General features: G+C 38.2%; 1 protein-coding gene across 1 annotated transcript in view; it reads right to left on the bottom strand.

The window, feature by feature from the left end:
* t (C45 family peptidase tan) overlaps positions 1 to 20,879 on the bottom strand; it is a 98,717-nt gene that overhangs the window by 3,479 nt on the left and 74,359 nt on the right. The window contains exons 4-7 of the mRNA XM_073975977.1: positions 6,126 to 6,236; positions 5,834 to 6,068; positions 5,650 to 5,770; positions 5,463 to 5,579 (exon numbers count right to left, since the gene is read on the bottom strand). Of these exons, the coding sequence (XP_073832078.1) occupies positions 5,463 to 5,579; positions 5,650 to 5,770; positions 5,834 to 6,068; positions 6,126 to 6,236 (584 nt within the window). The remainder of the gene's footprint in view (positions 1 to 5,462; positions 5,580 to 5,649; positions 5,771 to 5,833; positions 6,069 to 6,125; positions 6,237 to 20,879) is intronic.

The raw sequence follows: 20,879 nt of genomic DNA, 5'->3' as shown, positions 1-20,879 counted from the left end.
GGTAATTCCTCCACATAGTCATCTCTACAATTTGGGCTTGTTGGTGTTAGAGGAGAGTTGGAGAAGTTGGTGTCGGTGCGGCGTCGTTTTTCCCTGGTGTGGATGTCGTGCCAGCCATCCGTGAGGGTGGTTTCGTCCATTGGTTGTGTTGTGTTGTCCGTTGCCGCGGTCCCTGTGGGTCCATTTTGCAGTCCGTGAGGACATCATGTTAATTGTTTGTGGTCCTGTCTTGTATGTTTCTTCCGCTGGATTATATGGAGGAGGTCACGAGTCCGGGACTGTTTGGAGTTCAACTGGTAGTGATCATTGGCCACGAAGCCTGACCGGAGGCTATATTCTGGTACCGCGGGTGCCAGGTGCCCCCAGATACTCGGATCCTGGCCTGGCAGTTGGTGTTGGCCCCCTTGTGGGAGCATCGCGGTGGCTGTGGTTTGGACCCAAATCGCAGGTAGAGTTTCAGCTCGAATGTATAGTTGCATTTCAACGCATAGAAAGGCAGGAGTTTAGATAGGTTCCGCTCCTAACCAAGGTGGCGATCACGTCCAAATACGTGTTAGCGAATTGGTACTCGTACTTTCTGAGCGGGGGCGTTGGTAGAATTGTTTTTCACCCGGTGTTAAGAACACTGTGACGTATTAAGCACCACGACGTATGTATCTCTGTACTGTTCCTACTTCTGAGCAGTGGATTTAGCGGCGGATATTTTCATATTACTCAGATGGAAGAACTGCACTGGATCAGCTATGTAGACATTTAACCTATCACATCAACGACGATAGGACCCGGCGCCAAGATCGTGCAATCATCCGCATACATTACGATCTTTATGCCGTCTGGAGGGAATGGAATTTCAGAAAGATAGAGGTTCCAAACACGCCGCCTGGAGAGTAGTCTTCCCTCTTTCCCCGAAAAGCTTGGTTGACGGTCTAGAATGCCTTCGATAGGTCAAGAGCCACCATGACTGTTCGGTCGAACGGCCTCCTCTACTGATATGTGTTGATATGGCGTCTAGTGTCATTTTAGTACTATGCATTTTCCGAAATCCATGTTGATGTTAGGCAATGGGAACACAGCTTCTCATCGTTGTTGTTGTAACAGTGTTTATTATTATGTTTGTATGTTCGTTCTTCTGTTCGATCTGGCTCTGGGTTTATCTCCAGTTCCAGGAAAGTGGCTGCTTCGATGGGATGTAACCACAGATCTGGAGTTAGATGAGTGGGTTTGGCTGGGCAGTTGAAAAGGTGTTTTGTGTCGTGCGGGCCCATGCCGCATGCTGGGCAGATGTCTTGCACGGCGCGGTCGATTTCCGCCCAATAAGAATTTAGGCGACTGCAATATCCCGAGCGTAGTTGAGCCAAAACTACTCTAGTTTGTCTTGGCAGCTGACGCTCCTCAGCTGCAATAGATGGGGGATGTACTTCGAGGACTTTATTCACACTATAACTGCTTAAGGCCTTGGCAACTGCATCCGTGTGAATACTATTTAAACTTGCTTGATTCGCTTGTTGATCTAGGGGTTCTCTCCTGTATCGTTGGACCTCTCCCTCTAGAGCATGGACATCCTTCCTGATCTGCCTGTATGTGCCGGGCCTACCCTCAAGATGGTGATTGGGATAGTTCACACGGTAACATCCATGCAGGTACTGCAACGAAAGCATCTCATTGTGCTACTTTACTGGAAGAATCTTTGCCTCCTCATGTAGATGGTCCACTGAAGACTTGAGGAGGCACCCTGTTGGTGTTCTCAGGGCGGCATTTTGGCAGGTTTGAATATTGTTCCAATTCGTATCACATAATCCCGTGGACCAAGCTGGCGCCGCATAGCTTACCACAGACCGACCTATCGCGTTATATGTGGTCAACAAGATTTCTTTATCTGCACCCCAAGTTCTGCCAGCAAGGGACTTGACCTTGTTCCTACTTTTCAGTTTGTCGCAGATATAAAGATAAAATTTTGGGGCAGTTTGTGGTCGGAATTCTGCTACCGTCGACCACGACATTCAATTCTCTTCCAAACTGCGCGTGACTGCGGTGAACAGAGTGGTTGTTGATTTTGTGTGCGGAAATCTGCATATTCCTCGAATGGAAAAAGGTGGTAAGATCGGTTAAATAGCTGTTCAGTCTCTCACAGATGTCATCAGGATAGGTACCTGACGCCAGGATCTTGCAATCATCCGAATACGTTACGATTTCGATGTCGTCAGGAGGGGCGGAATACAGGAGAGGTAGAGTTTAAACAGTTCCGGAGATATAAACCCACCTTGGGGAACTCCCCGTTTCACTCTCCGGGGTTTGGACTTCTTGTTCCTGAATTCCACGTACGACTGGCGTCCACACATATAATTGGCTATCCAACGTTTCAAGCTTGGCCGGAGGGTTGTCTGCTCAATGTCCTCAAACAGTGTGGAGTGCCTGACTGTATCAAAGGCTTTTGATAAGTCAAGCCCCACCATCACTGTTCTATCGCACGGCCGTCTCTGGTTGAGTCCTTGACAAATATATGTGGTAATGGCATGTAGCGGAGCTGTCGTGCTGTGCTGCTTACGGAATCCATGCTGATGATCGGCAACTTGATAGCTATTTCTGATACTGGGAGGACTAATTCCTCAACGGTCTTTGCTACGGGCGACAAAAGCGAAATCGGCCTGTACGATTCAATTTTGCTGGCATCCTTGCCGGGCTTCCGTAGTAGGACCACCCTGCCCATTTTCCAGACTTCGGGAACAATAAGGGTGGATAGCGACAAGTTGAGAATTTTAGTGAGATACTCCACTTCCGGCTCATCCAGCTGCTTCAGCATTACCATGGAGATTACATCGGAGCCCAACGCTTTGGATGATTTAGCGTTCCTGATGGCATTGGCAACATCATCCATTGTAAACTGTGATGGTTCCTCCTCGGCAGGAAGAGATCTGATGCGACGTAATACTCTTCTCTTCTCCCTGTCACTCTCGGGGTGTTCGACAAACTGCCGATTGAAATAACTTGCGCACCTCTTCGGGTCAGTCAACGTAAGGTCGCCAAACGTGACTGAGGTCCAATCTTCCCTTCTTCCAGGGTTCGAGAGTGACTTAACCGTTGCCCACAATTCATTTATACCGGCTCCAATGTTACAACTCTTCAGATGATTTAACCACTTGTTCCGCTTATGCTCGCCGACCAGCCTGTTAACTTCCAGTGTCAGCTCCCTAACTCTGGGATCATTGGGGTTGGTTCGTCGAAGCTCATCACGCTCATTTACTAATTCCGTCGCCTGTGCCGGGAAGTTTGGTCTTACTTCGGGTAATCGACCAGCAGGGATATGGCGAGCGGCTGCAGCAGTGATGATGTCTCGGAACGTACTTTCCGCTACCCGAACATCAGAAGGATTGGGCAGTTCTCTGAAGCGGTGATTGGTGAACTCTCTGAAACCCGGCCAATCAACTTTCTTATGATTGACGAATGTGCGGCGTTCAGAGGTAATGAAATCGGGTGGACTGCTAATGGAGACAATTATCGGGAGATGGTCTGATCCAAGGGAAACGACGGGTTGCCAGGTAACGTCATTTGTCAGACTAGGTGACACGATGGTTATGTCTGGCGAGCTGTGACACTCTCCTCTAATTCTGGTAGGGGCGTCCTCATTGACCTTGCAAAACGTAGAGCTGTCAATCTGCTCAGCCAGCGCTGTACCTCTCTGGTCGTTTCCGAGACCCGAATGCCACATCTCATGATGCGCATTAAAGTCCCACAGGACCAGACGATTATGACCTTCCAAAAGCGGGTTAATATTAGGCACGTAATCTGAGATACACTTATTTCTCGGCGGAATGTATACGTTCAGCAACTCTATCTCGGCAGTTCCACACCTGACTGCTACCCCCATACATTCCATGTACGGGTCATTAGAGACAGGCTCTAGCGAGATAGGTCTGTATTGGACAGACTGGCGCAATAGGAAAGCTAATCCCCCACCTCCACTTCTGGTGCGATCCTTCCTTAGCACGTTGTAAGCTACAGTTGTTGTTGAGCTTGGTTTCTTGCACCGCAGCGACCTTGATGTTCCTCCGACTCATGAAATCTTCTATTTCCTCGATCTTACCTCGGAGTCCATTGCAATTAAATTGCAAAAAGGATGCATTTTCAGGGATTGGGACAACAACGGCTGGTGTTAAGGGCTACGTGTACGGTTGTTGTCGAGGGGACTGCGGGGGAGTCTCATAATCAGACGACGAGGGAGTTTCGTAATCCCATGACGACTCACTGGGGACTGTATTCACGCAGCATGCAGCAACATAGTCCCTCACGTGGACAAGTCCAGAGCAACCCCTTAGATGCACCCACTCCTGACATCTATTGCATCTCACCGGAGGCTGGATGTAGAAGAAGATGCGGATGTGACAAACCGAGCACAAATTTATCGGTCCTGGGTTTTCCTCCGTCCCGGCACGGACCAAAAGAATTCGGAGCAGGCATTCCGGGATATGCTGCTCCCAGCACAGAAAAACGAAACAAGTACAAACATATGTACACTGAGGTGGCAGCCGCTGGCCGGAACAATGATGTTGTGTAGTTCCGGGTCAATCCGGTACGAAAGAACCCGCTGCCGTGGGATTGGCTTCTCATCGTGGGGAGGAGTAGTTTCTCTAGGGTCTTTGCTTCTGGCGACTGGAGTGAAATCGGCCTGTACGTTTCATCTCTGCTGTCATCTTTGTTTCAGTAGCGGAACCACCCTGCGAACTTTCCAGGCTTCCGGTACAATATGGATGGCTATTGATAGGTTGAAGACACTTGTTAAATACTCAACTCCGGGTTCATCCAGTTGCTTATGCATTACGGCGTAGTACATTCCTATTCGCCCTATCACTCCCGGTGTGGTCTATGAACTGCCGGTTAAAATAACACGCGCACCTCTTTGGGTCAGTTACTGTCACGCCATTGAAAGTAAGAACCACTCTTTCATCCTTCTTTCCCGGATTCGAGAGTGATTTATCCGTTGCCCACAATTTACTTAATCCTGTACCAATGTCACATTGCTTCAGGTAGTCTAGCCTTTTTTATTAAGGCACAAAATCTCTTCCAAAATATAGGAGAAATGAAAGTACAGAATGCAAAGGCCAATCAATTGCAAATCCCTAAAATACTGAGTCAGAAGAAGACTGCGGCAATGAAACGGTCGTGACGAAAATCATAAAAGAGGAGGCTATTCCTGAGAATAGGATGAATCTGTAAAAAGCTGGACAGCGGCCAAGACAAAAACGCTTCTATAAAGTATATTACGGAAATGATGGATAGCCTAAAGATATAATAAGAGTTCACTGTTGACATGAAAGCCGAAGAGCCAGAGAATGAAAACTTTCTTCGGCGGAAGAAAAAGATGTCCAAAGGCAGAAAAGTGAGGCCGCCAAAGAAGGTTGACGTACGAAGAATATCCCCGTTGACATCAGGACTTAATGAATACTATGTTAATGACTGTTACTTACTTGTTAGCATGATAGCTATGATCTCCTTTTTCAATTTTACGAATATTCAATGTGGACTCTTTGGAATTTCCCTCAGTGGGAGCCATTTCAATGTTATAGCACAAATTGGAAGGATCACTAAAATGGGGAAAAACGTTACCATTAAATAAAATTACATTGAATATTCTCAACAAAAATAAGAACTTACTTTAAGAAGCACATATTAATGGAACATCCATCTCCAGCACCCACACCGGCATCACGAATTATTTTCATGGCTTGATCCGTATTATCAGCACTTAGCAGAGCTCGAGTAATAAAGTGTCTTGCTAAAATTAAGAGAAACTATAATATAATATTCCCTTATACGCTTTTTAATGCAATCATCTTACGTGTTTTTCCACTTCTAAGAACCTCAGCGGATAGAGTATTAATCGAAAATACCAAACCATGATGATTGTAATTCATGGTGTAACCTGGCAAATGACCAGCATAACATAGCGACATAAAACGTTCCTCCTTAACGTTATATTTTCCCTGAGGTGTATCATTGATAATGTGAGCCACAACAAAATAGTAATGATTCAATGTTTCGGTAAGGGCATCTTCGGTGTGACCCAAAACTCTCTAAAAGTTAAGAATGGAATTATTATTTGTATAAATGTGGGTTCAAATGTTATTTACCTCCTTTTCATTATTCACAATAATTGTTGAACATCCCACTGGCTGTTTTTTGATTGTATTCAAATGTTTAACACTCTGTGGCAGTATGTCATCCATGTGCAACAAGAAGAGCTGGAAATAGAAATTTAGAAACATTTTTGTTAACATTGTTTTTCAGGAAGTATTTTTTCGTACAACTGTGCGTTTCGAATGCATGTATCGGTAATCAAAACATATTAATAAATGGTAAAATCTTTTCAGAGTCTGTATCGGAATTTTGTAATTAATTTTTGGTTAAATATTTTCGGCCAATCTGAGGTATATAATGCATATATATACTTCTGTTCATATATAAAATAACCAATATTTTAATGACCTCAAAGTCGTCTATTTACTTCAAGTCAATGCTATTCTCAAATTGCATTGAACGCATAATTTTACCAAGTGTAAATTAAACATGTTTTTGCTTTGTTTCTTTCTTTTAAATAACGGTTTACTCAAGTAATACGATTGAAACATGACACGCCAATGTGTTTTTATTTTAGTTCAATACTCTTCGTGCAACTTAAAACGGTTAAAACGGGGGGTTTGTATTTTGTTGAAGGAGGATTAAACCACAATTTAACATTGAAAATCAGTCGAGTGGCAATGTTACAAGAAACGAGTACATACATACATGTGTATGTTAGAAGCCAAAGAAATATTGCGTGTTAACGTGTAAGTATTTGGTTGCATGGTGGTCAGGTTACAATTTTTGTTGAGAAGTGCACACACGAAACTTGACTACCTTTAAAATCGATAAATTTGAATAGGTCAAGGAAATGACAAAATCTGCAAGAAATTGTATTCCTAGTAAAGGAATGAACATTCGCTAATGGGTATTTTACACGATATGTTTTTTTTGCATATGGGTTGTCACTTTTTATATACAAAGTGACAACACATATGTAAAATAGCATATCGTGTAAAGTACTCATAAGGGTTTCATGTGTTTCTTTCATATTAATGGAATATACTATTCTTTATTCCCCGTAACTCACCCCATGCTGGTCGTAACAGAGCTATAATTGTGATACCACTGATCATATACTATTACATACATATGTATGTACTTATAACATAGGGGGTTTTTACACCCTTCGGGCTGTTTGCTCAAGAAGTAGGGACTTGCCCCTGAAAAAACTTTTACCATCGTAATTGAGGCAGCGAATGCTAGTTGCTTCAACAAAAATCAAAGTGATTCGATATCAGGTCTTAAAGTGAACTTACCCGAAATTTTGTGTGAGAGGTACCAGAATATAGTTCATATTTTAACCTGATCTATATCTGGTAGATATATTAGGATGTGTAAAGTATGGACCAATTCGGCCACTCCCTTCAAGCGTTACCGTACGAACAATTTTTCCGAACATTTTTGAACTTTTGTGGGGGAGGTTCCTGAAGGAGTGGACCGATATGGGTTATCTTCGAACTTAAACTATGTTTGGACAAAATATTACTAAGGCCAAATTTTGGACCGAATCGGCAGATCCGTTCTAGAGTTATCTTGCGCTCCAGGAAGTATGGACTTGCCGCTAATGAAACTTGTACCGTCGTATGGGGGGCAGTGAATACAAGTTGCTAAAACAAAAATCAAAGCGATTGGAGAGATGGCCCTAAACTGAACTTTTCCGAAATTTTGTGTGGGAAGTACCCGAAAGAGTGGACGGATTGAGTTCATATTGAAACATTATCTAAGTCTGGTACAAATTTCAAGATGTGCAACGTATGGACCAAATTGGTTACTCGCTTCAAGAGTTATCGTGCTCACAAATTTTCCGAACATTTTCGAACTTTTGTGTGGGAGGTACCGAAAGGAGTGGACCAATATAGCCCATCTTCGAACTTAAACTAAGTTTGGGCAAAATATTACGAAAGCCGAAATTTGAACCGAATCGGTTCATCACTTCGAGAGTTATCGTGCGCTCCAGCCAGCCAGACAGACGGACGGACATTGCTCAATCGACTCCAAATTGTCTGAAACACATTTCGTCCAAACATACTTGGGGTCTAAAACCACTATTTCGATGAGGCACATTTTGCCCGTATGAAAGTGTATATACCCTCGTTAGCATAAATGCTGAGGGTATAACAAGTAAAAACGTTAAGTTCGGCCTGGCCGAACTTTTTATACCCTCCACCACAAAATAGTCTTAACTAAAATGGAATAATTAGTTTCCTTTCACAATTTTAGGTGGAAACATTTTTCGACCTTGGATACGCCAAATGTCTAAATTATCTAACCGCCTATCGGGATATTTCAAAGTATCTACCTATCTTTAAAATTTTTGGTGGAAAATTTTTACCCCTTGGCGAACAATGCCAAATCTTTTCCACTAATAAAATAGTTGTTTTAAAATATTAAAACAACAACAATGGGATTAAGCCAGACTATTTTGAAAAAACAAAATTGCAAACGCTATCCCAATAAAAAAACGCCACAATGCTTCAAAGCTGCGCGAAACCTCAAAAGTCAAATTAAGGGTAGTTCCGTCAAACAATGTAGCTAAGACCCTCAAAATACCGAAAATCGGGAGGCACCGTTTTATGGGAGCTATACCAAAACATGGACCTATGTTAACGATTTTTAGAGAAGAAGTTTCGTAACCACTCAAAATTCAAATGTCAAATTACATCTAGTTCGATTTTTGGTGCTGAGTTTCATGACCACAGAGCACCTCAAATGTCAAATTACAGCTAGTTCGGTTAAAAATTGTAGCTAAAATCCTCAAAATACCGCAAATAGGGAGGTACCGTTATATGGGGGCCATATCAAAACATGGACCTATGCTGACGATTTTTAGTGGAGAAGTTTCGTGGCCACTGAGAACCTCAAATGTCAAACTACATCTATTTCGGTTAAAAATTATAGCTAAAATTGTCAAAATACCGAAATTCCGAAGGTACCATTATATGGGGGCTATACCAAAGCGTGAACCTATGTTGACAATTTTTGGAGGAGGTGTTTTGTTATCGCTGGGAACCTCATCTGGCAAATTACAGGCAGTTCGGTTAAACATTTTAGCTAAAATCCTCAAAATACCGAAAATCGGGAGGTACTGTTATATGGGGGCTATACCAAAACATGGACCTATGTTGACGGTTTTCGGTGGAGATGTTTTGTAACCACTACAAAACCTTAAATATTAAATTACAGGTAGTTTGGTCAAAAAATGTAGCTAAAATCCTCAAAATACCGAAAATCGGGAGGTACTGCTATATGGGAGCTATACCAGAACACGGGCCTACATATATTGATGATGATTTTTGGTCGAGTAGTTTTTTGACCACTGGAAACCCCAAACGTCAAATTACAGGTAGTTCAGTCAAAAAATATAGCTAAAATCCCCAAAATACCGAAAATCGGGAAGTACCGTTATATGGTGGATATTCCAAAACGTTGACCGTTATAACCCATCTTCGAACTTGACCTGCCTGTGGAGAAAAGATACTCGGATGCAAAAATACAGAGCTCTAGCTCAACTATTGTTGACGCTAGAGTGATTACAACAGACGGACATGGCTATAGCGAATCAGAATTTTATCCAGGGGCCTAATTACGTGATTCGATTCGGTCGAGAATTTGCTCGTGAATAAGTTTTCGACACGGAAAAAAAACGGCATGACAAAACTCGATCGAAAACGTCCAAGCAAAGTTATCGATTTTTTCGATAGAAACCGGTAATCGATCAGGTAATCTTCAGGGAATATTATGAAAGTAGACGCCAAAAAATGTCTTTATTTTAAAACAAAAACTAAAAATCAAAATTATGAATGGAAAAATGTAAATATTTGTGGAATTTGTTGAATAGTACATTGAATAATAATTTCGGAATGAAGTAGTGCTAAGAAAATAGGAAAATTATCTATGTTTACAAAACCTTTTTGACATTGTTGTAACAGATTGCTAATACATCTACCTTAATAGTTGTCTCTCAAACTAAATGAGAGAGAATTTGGTAGGTTTTTTTTGCTTAGCCTCTCTGAGACGTTCTTTCCTTTGGTAAACAACGGTGGATGTATTCTATTAAATGTTGTTCACCTATAAATGTTGTTCACCTATTACCTATTAATAATAATTTTGTTTGCGGAAATGCTTACTTTTTTAAATTATTTTTAAAGACTGCAAACACTAAATTTTGGCTAATGAATGCATAAATTTGCATATTTATTTTATTTTGAATTCTAATTGTTTACTATTTCTCAAACGAGTGCAAATTTCATTAAAATCGGACGTATGTATATAGCGTGTTTGTTGCAGCATATACGTCAAATCGGCCGAAAATATATATGGGAGCTATATCCAAACCGAACCGATTTCGATGTATTTTGGCACATTTATTTTTAGACCGAATTCAGTCACACATTCCAAATGTCATCAAAATTGGACTATATCCAAATCTGGACCGATTTTCACCAAAAGCAATAGCGTTCTTCCTGTGGCTAAAAAAATTATATTACCAAATTTGCAGCTGAGTCGGACAAAAAATGCGACCTGTACGTTGCGAACAAAAATACATGGACAGACGGACGGACATTCATAAATCGACCCCAAAAGGAACTATGGGTCTATTTCGTTTTCTTTTGTATGTTACATACAAATGCACAAAGACAATACCCCTTACCACAGTGTGGTGTAAGGTATAAAAATGGGTAAAAATGGGTTGAAGCCAACTTGCCTTTTTTTGTTTTCTCTCGATTTGTGATTAAACCATACTTCTCACGATTTTCCTGTCAAAGTAAATGTAGAAGCCAACTTTTTCAAAATTTGATCTGCTTCTACCATTATATGATACTGTAGAACTCGCGATTCTGAGTTATTTGATATACATATGTGTCGTGAATGTAGTCTACATAGCTTCATAGAAATCTACATCCAAATGCGGAAAATTTGTGCAAACATTTTTCTAAAAATCATATTTTCGGGTCTAATATTTGCAATTGCCATTAGAATACCTCGTACTCCATCTACTAAAACGCGAGTTACGAGAATTTCCAAAGTAGGAAAATTACCTAAAAATGTTTTTGAATCGCGTATTTTCTCGCGTTTTTTGCGGGTCGTTTCCACTGCAATGAAAAAACTAGTGCAGCATTTTCGTTTTAGCGGTACAGATATTTGAAAACTTCACTGATAAGGGAGCTACATTCATTTTATCCCAAAAAATAGTGTGTGATACTACATCCACGGTTCTTGATTGATCGCCTTGAAATATATATACATATATATCGATATAAATTTTCATGGTGAACACTGAAATCGGATGCAGGCAAAAATTGTATGCACTTTGCGCAAATTAGCGATATTTTATAGGTTTTTTAATGCTAAAATGTAGTCGATGCTACATCTTGGCCTCCAAATAAAATTTCGAAAAATACATACAACTTAAAAGATATGGTCTTGCTATAATAATAATGATAATTACGCGATCTACACGTATTTTAAAATGCATATAAATTAAAATGGGTTATTTGACCCCTAATTCCATTTCAGAAGCCTTCAAATATATCCTCAGCAACCCAATTATCTTCCTCAATGGGAAAGCTTTAAAATGAATTTCTATAAAGCAAAATCCGTCTGTTTTATTGGGAGATTTAAGCAAAATGAAGGAAGTATTCCTATAGATTTTTCCAATATTGTCTACTACATATGCATGTGAAAAAATATTTTTTCAAACAAAAAAATATCTTTTTTTAGCAAAATATGTGTTTATTTTGGCTGTAACATCGAAACTATAATACCAATATGATGATTTTAGTCTCATTTCATTAGCCGTGAAGTTTTGATCCACAACAAATTTTTATGTAATTTTATGATCGGTAAATGGACCTTTATTTTGAAAAAAAGTTGACTTATATTCAATAATTTATCAATTTTATGTACATTTCGCGAATTCTGAGTGACATTTTACATGTATTATGCAATCTACTCGCTGAAGTCACTTCGAGAGAAGTTTATATTAACAATTGTGCTCATTAAAATAATTAGCGTTTTTATAATATTTTCTTTCCTAAAAGCCGAAATAAAACCGCCATAACTTTTGTCCGCAACAACCAAAAATTGGCTCGCGAGCAGATTCGTACTGGGGATTTTTTTCTTAACCTATATACCAAAAATCTTTAATGGAGCGCGAAAAAATGTATCCTATTTTTTGAAAGGGAATATGAAATAATTGACAATATTTGTGATATATACTTTATAGGTTTGGAAATGTATATTTCCATGCGTTGCAAACAGAAAAACAAACGTAATATACCCTCCATACTATGGTGTAGGTTATAAAAACAAAGGCTATAGTCGGGACGGGGCCGACTATGTAATACCCTACACCACTACGCTTTTGCATAAGCTATTCACGCGTAACAATTTATTTAAAGGAGATACTAAAGTTTTCATTTGGCTTTTATACCAAATGACTTAGGCGAAGTGAACCAAAATAATTAATATTTTAAATTTTATATTTGACTACTGTCGACATCTACTTTGCTTGTGTTCTTGATTAGCATTTTATATGTCTTTAATACACCAAATAGAAGCAGAGGAATTTGTCATTAAAGTAAAAAAACTTCAAAATATTAAAATTGTATAGCTTTGCGCCTTTTGCAAAACCTCTGATATTTTACCATAAATGTCACATTTTGTATTAATTTAAAACTCATTATCAACCTCATTCCTTGTAATATGTCCAACAGAAGCAGAAATATCTAATATGGAAACAAAATTCCGTAAAATGGGATATCCCAGCGTTTTTTTTCAACATCACAAGCATTTTACCAATTTTGGTAACGCAATTGGGAACATTGTAAAGCTCAGAATGTCTTCATTGTTGAAACGCAGCCAACCAAAGGTGAGATACAATTCAAATAAAAAAATGGAAAATTGGGATCATAATAAAGATGATATTTTCCTCATCCATTGACGGGCGATATTCGCATAAGAATAAAACTTTGCATTTTTGTCCACATACGTTTTTACCCATAGTCAGGCTTTGCTTTTGGACGGTTTCCAACCAAAGCTGTGATATTCGTCATTATAATTAAAATCGCAAAAAAAGAAAAAATTGGGTTTCATTAGTGACTATTGCAATATATTCGTTGTTTGACCACCTACGACAACCTACTTTACATTGCACAGTGGCCAATTTTACAAAAAAAAAACCTGTCCAAAGCTCTAAAAATGTATAGGCTTAAACCTAACCTTGGGTTCTTATGTTTTTCGGGTTGCTGGTTTCATTTTTCATATTTTTTAACCCCCAGACGGGGTCTTTTTGGTACCTTCTCCTATAAAATGTGTCGTATCAGATCAAAATATTCTAGAAATTTGTTTGCCATAAAATTTAACTATAGGTCCTAGAATGCACCAAAACTCTAAATTTTACCGAAATGCCAGGAAGATACTCTATCTGTATTCTGACATTCTGAACCAACGAAAATGTGTATTTATCTGCAACACAAAATATCACATAAAAACGAAAATTGCAAATATGTGCAGGATGTTTCGATAGAAATTGATAAAAACTCTTCACTTTTTATGAAATGATAAGGTACACAGCCCAACTCGATCTTACTCACAACTATTTTCATCATTTATTGTGAAAATTAACCAAGAAAAAATCAACTAGTACTGACATCACGGACTTCATTGGCGACACTGAACATTTTAAATACGTTTCATTACAATTACAAAAAAATATATATTTAAAACCCGTTGTTTATTTTGGAAAAAAAACAACTTAAATATTGAGAAAAAATGTTTTTCCCTCATAGGGTCACTTTGACCTGCTTTTATATCCACTTACTGAGCAAGAAACATATATATTTTTTCATAACTACACGCAGTGGAATCCTATAAAAAATATTTGACACTATTTAGTGTAAATTGATACAATTGTTTTTCGATTTTTGGCCAGGTTTTTTTTTTGGAAATTTGGCCACTGTGCATTGTTAGAAAGATGATATGATACTTTCATTGTCCGGGTTTGTTTTTGGCATACCCCTTATAGACGCTGAGATTTGCTTTGGAATAAAACGTTGACTTTTCCCCGAATAAGTTTGTTACGATCCGATCAAAATTGCGACCTGTAGCGTGATTACAAGGTTTACATGGACAGACGGACGGATGGAAGGACGGTCGGTCGGACACAGATAGCCAGATCGACTCTGCTCGTCGAGACATTCATTTTGGTAAATATGTATATGTATGTATGGGTCTACGACCATTATTTCGATGTGTTACAAAACTTTTTGGCCAAAACCAACTTATAATACCCTCCCCACATAATAAAATTATTAATTTGCATCTAAAAGTCTCAACAAACTAAATCAAACAAAGCTAGTTAATGAACAAATTATATGCCATTAAAACCAATATATAGCAGTAATGTTTGTTTTTTGTTTAACTACCAATAAAAAACAATATAAATTTTTCTTTGATGATCGAAATGTTGCTGTTTTTGTTGTTTACCACAATTTGGTCTCTTGTCACAAATAAGACATATGTAACTAATTACGGAACGTCTAAAGTCAACAAGACAAGACTTGGTTGGTTGGTTAATTGAATAATGTTTAGCACAAAAGCTGTCTGTCTAACTAAGCTAAATTTGTGGTATTTGAAGAATATGTTTGTTTGTATGTATGTGGTGTGAATTAAATTGTACCCTGTCCGCGAACATGAACAAGTACATACGGTAAGAACATACAAATGTACATACTGGATGACATTCAACGAATTTATTTGGCTTCTGCCATCTGGACAACCTCAGCAGTTTTTGGCCTTAGCATTGTTATATGATTTAGTTTTAAGACATTAAACTGATAGCTCAATTATTTGACACTGTCTTACAAAGCGAATTTGAGGGGAAAATAATGTTTAGAATATTCGTATAATTTGTATTAAAAAATAAAATGTATATTACGGGGTTCCATACAAATCGAAAAGGGCAAAATGAGCATTCGAAAGGCACATTACGAGAAAATGTGTGTAATAAATCAAGACCCATTAATAGCTAACGGTTGCCCGAGCGCTTTAAGAAAAAACTTTTCAGTAGCTAGGAACAAAATTCTAGCGCTCTTTGTATTCAAAATTTATTGGAGGTGGTAAAATAAGTTTTATTCATTTACTTTTTCCGCTTCAATATCAATGCTTTAACCCATAATTGGATGTTTTTGGACTTACGACTTTTTCTTTTTATTATTGTTGTTTATATTTTTGGAGGGACATACCATATTTCATTCTAATGAGATTTTGAAGGAAGAAAGAAATAATTCGCTATTTATAAAGTTAGCAAAAACGTATTTCAATGCAATAAAAAATATTAAAAATACAGGTTACTATGATCAAAAAAATGAAACCGGAGTTAATCTATGATATTTGAGGAATTAAATAATAGTATAATTGCATTTTCGAAGTAAGCATGCAGTGTGAATTAATGTTATGTATGTGATTAAACTTTTGGCAAGTTGTCATAAAACCTCAGCAACGTAAGTTTTAATTATAGAACATTATATTTCCAGCAGTTTCTTTCCTTATCTAATTGCATAATTGCGGCATGTTCGATAAATCAATGACAGCTCTGAAAATTTGGGTTTAAAACATGCTTCAAAACATGTATCAAAAGTGGTTAAGGAGTGATTCCAAAACAATCCCAGCAAAAATATCCATTACAAATTGGCCTACTTTCTCATTATTTTAACACGGGCATGTCATGGGGAAATAAGTACTTATTTTTTGGCACTTAAAAGTAAATAAAATAGTACTTAAATAAGTAGTTACGACATGAAGTAACCAGGGAGTAACTACTTATTTATCTACTTTTTAGGGGCCAAAAAATAAGTACTTACTCCCTATGACATGCCCGTGTTAAAATAATGAGAAAGTATGCCAATTTGTAATGAGTATTTTTGCTGGGATTGTTTTGGAATCACTCCTTAACCACTTTTGATACATGTTTTGGCTCGTTATCTTCCTGGAATGTCCATCTAAGTGGCATCTCTTCTTCAGCATAAGGCAACACCACGTCTTTTAATACATTACGATACTTGAAACGATCCATAATCAATCCTTTGCCCCGCAAAAAAAAATCCCAGACCATTATGTTCCGCCTCCATGTTTTACAGTGTCACTAGAATATTTAAAATTTAGCCGTTGTAAATTTGATCTACCCCTATGCCATCCGAATCCTTTAAAATCAACATAGATTCATCAGAAAACAGCACAGTCCTCCATTTTTGGATACCCCAGTTCAGAGGGATCTTGGCGAATTCAAGTCTAACTTTTTAATTTTTTGATGATATGAAAGGTTCTTATTTTCTGGTCATCGACTGAATAAACCGGTCTCTACCGCTCTTTAGTAAACCGTTCTTTTGCTAATTTTTACATCTAAGCGATTTTGTTTTTGACCAGAAGATGCTGTAGCATCATTTTTGGATGAATATGAACATTATAGCGCTACCTTTCGATCTTCGGTGTTCTGAGTATTTATGTCACATTTTCCTAAAAAAATAGCTGTAATTTGGTACTTAGGGTTCCTAGTGGTCACAAAACATTTCCACCAAAAATTGTGGACCTGGGTCCACGTTTGGGAATAGCTCCCATATAACGATACTTCCCGATTTTCAGAATTTTGAGGATTTAAGCTAAATTTTTTGAACATTAATTATTTCGCCTCTATACCTACAAGATGTGCGTGTGTCATCCAGAATAATGGACACGCAACGAAATAGTTTTTGTTGTACCTCGAATTGGAATGTGCTTTAGTTTTGTCCGCTTATATTTGGATTTGACAGATACGGCCCAAATTTGAACATAAACTTAGTTTCGACAATATTTAGAGATCCAAAGTTTGGACCAAATCGGTTGCTACGTCTATGAGAAATCGGGCGTACCATTTTAGCGAATATTTTCGAACTATTGTGGGGGAGGTTCCCGAAGGAGTGGACCTATAAGTACCACCTTCGAATTTCATTTAATATTCGAAGAAATATTACAATATCCAATTCGAGCGCTCCAGCCACTACATATGATGCCATAGGGGTTTTTTACAACTTTTTTCTTTGTTCTCAAGAAGTATAAATTTGCCCCTGAAAAAACTTTTACTGCCGTAATTGTGGCAGCGAATGCAAGTTGCTTTAACAAAAATCAAAGTGATTCGAGAGCAGGTCTTAAAGTGAATTTATCCAAACTTTTGTGTGGGACGTACCCGAAGGAGTGGACAAATATAGTCCATATTCGAACCTGATCTATATATGGTAGATATTTTAGGATGTGTACAGTATGGACGAAATCTGTCACTCCCATCAAGAGTTATCGTGCACATTGAAGGAGTGGACCTATATGGCTTATCTTCGAACTTAAACAAAGTTTACACAAAATATTACGAAGACCAAATTGTGGGCTGAATCGGCAGATCCTTTCGATAGTGATCTTGCGCTACAACTACTACGCACCGTGTCATAGGGCTTTTTTTGTACCTTTCAGGTTATTTCCTCAGGAAGTATGAACTTGCACCTGATGAAACTTATACCGTTTTATGGGGAGCAGGAATACAAATTGCTACAACAAAAATCAAAGCGATTCGTGAACAGGTCCTAAACAGAACTTTTGCGAAATTACGTGTGGGAGGTACCCGAAGGAGTGGACCGATTGAGTCCATATTGGAACTTCATCTAAGTCTGGTAGAAATTTCACGATGTTATTGGGTAATGGTAGTTTTCACTGGGTATAACTAATCTTCTAAATTCCATGAACAAGAGAGAAAGAGTTAACATTTATTAGTATCCCCACAAACATGTTTTGTATATCTATATAAATAAAAATCAAATGTCATTCGTTGGTAATGGCATCAGTTGAGAACGTCTGGACCTATTTGGACAATTATTTTTCTTGAAATGTTCGTTATAACCCAACTTAGGTTTTTATACAAAGAACATTTGACCACGCCCACTTTTACGACCACTTTTTTCAATTTTCAATTTTAATCTTTTCTACAAAAACTACTGAACTGATTTTCCTGAAATTGTCAGGGAATGTACAGGGATGACCCCCGCTAAAAATAGGCTACATCTTTTGTTGAATTTCGGAAGGGCGGTTAACTTCCCCTATACCCTAATTCTTTAAAAATTCTATATCTATATAAATAAAAATCAAATGTCGTTCGTTGGTAATGACATAAGTTGAAAACGGCTGGACCGATATGGATAATTCTTTTTCTTGAAATGTTCGTCATAACCCAACTTAGGTTTTTATGCAGAGAACATTTGACCACGCATTTTTTCAATTTTAATCTTTTCCAAAAAAAACTACTGAACCGATTTTCCTGAAATCATTCTGTGTTTTTTTTTCAGTGCTAAGTAAAGTGTTAAAAAAAATATATTAAGTGAAAATGTCTGGTCGTGGTAAAGGTGGCAAAGTTCCGCTCAAATCGTGCTGGTCTTCCCCGTCGGTCGTATTCATCGTTTGTTGCGCAAAGGCTACTATGCTGAACGTGTTGGTGCCGGTGCTTCAGTATATTTAGCCGCTATCATGGAATATTTGGCTGCTGAAGTTTTGGAATTGGCTGCCCGTGACAACAAGAAGACTCATATCATTCCCCGTCACTTGCAATTGGCCATCCGCAACGATGAACAAACAAACAAATTGATGTCCGGCGTCACAATTGCGCAAGTTGGTGTATTGCCAAACATCCAAGCTGTTCTCTTGCCCAAGAAGACCGAAAAGAAAGCCTAAATTATCTCTAATGGTATTATGGAAGAAAAAATACAGACCATCGTATAAGTACATGGATGGTCCCCGGTTGAAAGTAGGATTCATATTTTGTTGAATTTCGAAGGGGGCGGAGTATCTCCCCCATATTTGAAGAAAGCCATATATTTATAGGTACTTATTTGGCTTATTTGGGGCCTAAAACCCTAAAACTACTAAACCAATTTCCATAAAATTTACAGCAAATACTAAGGTTTGCCGAGGTGGTGGGTTACCTTCCCCACGCCATTCGTTTAAACGATATATGTATATGCCAACCTTATGATTATATCGGTTTCACCATTAATTTTGGGAGGCAATGGGATTGTGTGTACCCTAGGTACATATTTGGAGCCAAAATACCGGACCACGCCCACTTTTTTAACCCACTTAGCGCCGAGAATTTGGGGCCAAAATACCGGACCACTTTTTTAAATATGTTATATCATGAAAACTGATTACCATGCCCACCCTTTTCAATACATCATTTCTCCAAAACTACTGAACCTAGTTTCATGAAATTTTCAGAAAATGCTCAGGAATGTCCCATGGTCCAAACTTCTATATATTTGTAGACGACTTTCGGGTGCCTATTGTTTTATAATCATAAGTGCATCTGCTTGCAAATTAATTTTCAAGACAACGGTGCCCGAAGGCTTGACCACTTTTAAAGTACTTTATATCTCGAAAACTAACGAACCTATTTTCATGAAATGAAAATGGTACATCCCAGCAAAATGTTTGCCTCCAAAGATGCAGTTAAATTATATGTACAAGTAATCTGTATGTGCATCCAATTATGCATTTTCACTCATGATTTTTACAAGAGCGTGACTACTGAAAGATGCACTCCATAGCACTGCATTTTAACTAACCCCTTGGCACTGCATTTTAACTGACCCTTGCCATTGCATTTTAACTGCAAATGGATGTGATTCTTTGGATTGCATCCAAAAGCGGTTAAAATGTGAGGAATGGAGTGCCTTTTTCATGACTCCGTTTGAACTGCATCAAAACATGTCGTGATGGAAGTAGTCTACATTGCACTGCTTCCAATTTATTTTGCTGGGATGTAGGCATGAATTTCGGAGGTGCCACGTCATCTGCCCTATTAAGAAAAACAAAATATATTTACAAATTTCCTTAAATGTTGAGGTTCAACGGCCATGAAAAACTAAAAACATATAAGTCTCAATAGGCGGAAGGATTCGACTTTACCATTTTTTTAAATTTTATGATGGGCGATAATAAATCCTAAACAGCATCAATGAGCGAAAAAATTGACAAAATCCGTAAGAGAAAATAAAGGTTACAGACAAAATCTGTTGATAAATTTAAAGTCCTCAATGAATAAATCGGTTTGACAATGGACCCAACAAATTGAATTATAAAGCATGAAGTCCAAAAAATGGTCGTGAAAACTCAAAACGACGGACCAGCAACGCGGACCCGGGATTGCTAGTACATATATAAATAGTATGGTTCCTATTACCATATAAATAAGCCAAGCGATAAAAGTATTTACACCAATACTACTAAAACTTTTAAAATAATTCAGATTCCTTGTAAAGCAGTGTACTTTAAATGTAAACATCATATTCTATGTAGATCAATTGAGCACATCCATAATTGTTAAGAAAAATAACTGGATTCCGTAATTACCGTTTTAATGGTAGCAACAGATGTGAACACTTTGTTTTTTGCAGACATTTTCATGTTTTTTTTTTGTTCAAACAACATTGATTAGGTGTCAAATATTGGCATTCGAGTCTTTTTTCGAGTTCAATTGGCCTTGAAATGATTGATCTAGAGCTCTTGTAACCAAAAACGCGAACCACAAATAACAATGTGACGGTCATTGGGTTCTTCAACAGCAACAAACTGTTTTTGTTGAGATAATTTGGATTAAGATTTACTGTTAGTCTACTTGTTGATTGCTTCAATATATCGATATATCATTTCCAAAATAATTACCATAATTATAACAACAATTTCAAATA

This window comes from Musca autumnalis, unplaced genomic scaffold, assembly GCF_047663935.1.
Source record: "Musca autumnalis isolate F117 unplaced genomic scaffold, ASM4766393v1 scaffold_3, whole genome shotgun sequence".
In the NCBI taxonomy this organism is placed as follows: Eukaryota; Metazoa; Arthropoda; class Insecta; order Diptera; family Muscidae; genus Musca; species Musca autumnalis.
Note: the sequence above shows the minus strand (reverse complement) of the source record. Positions and strands in the feature narration are given on the sequence as shown.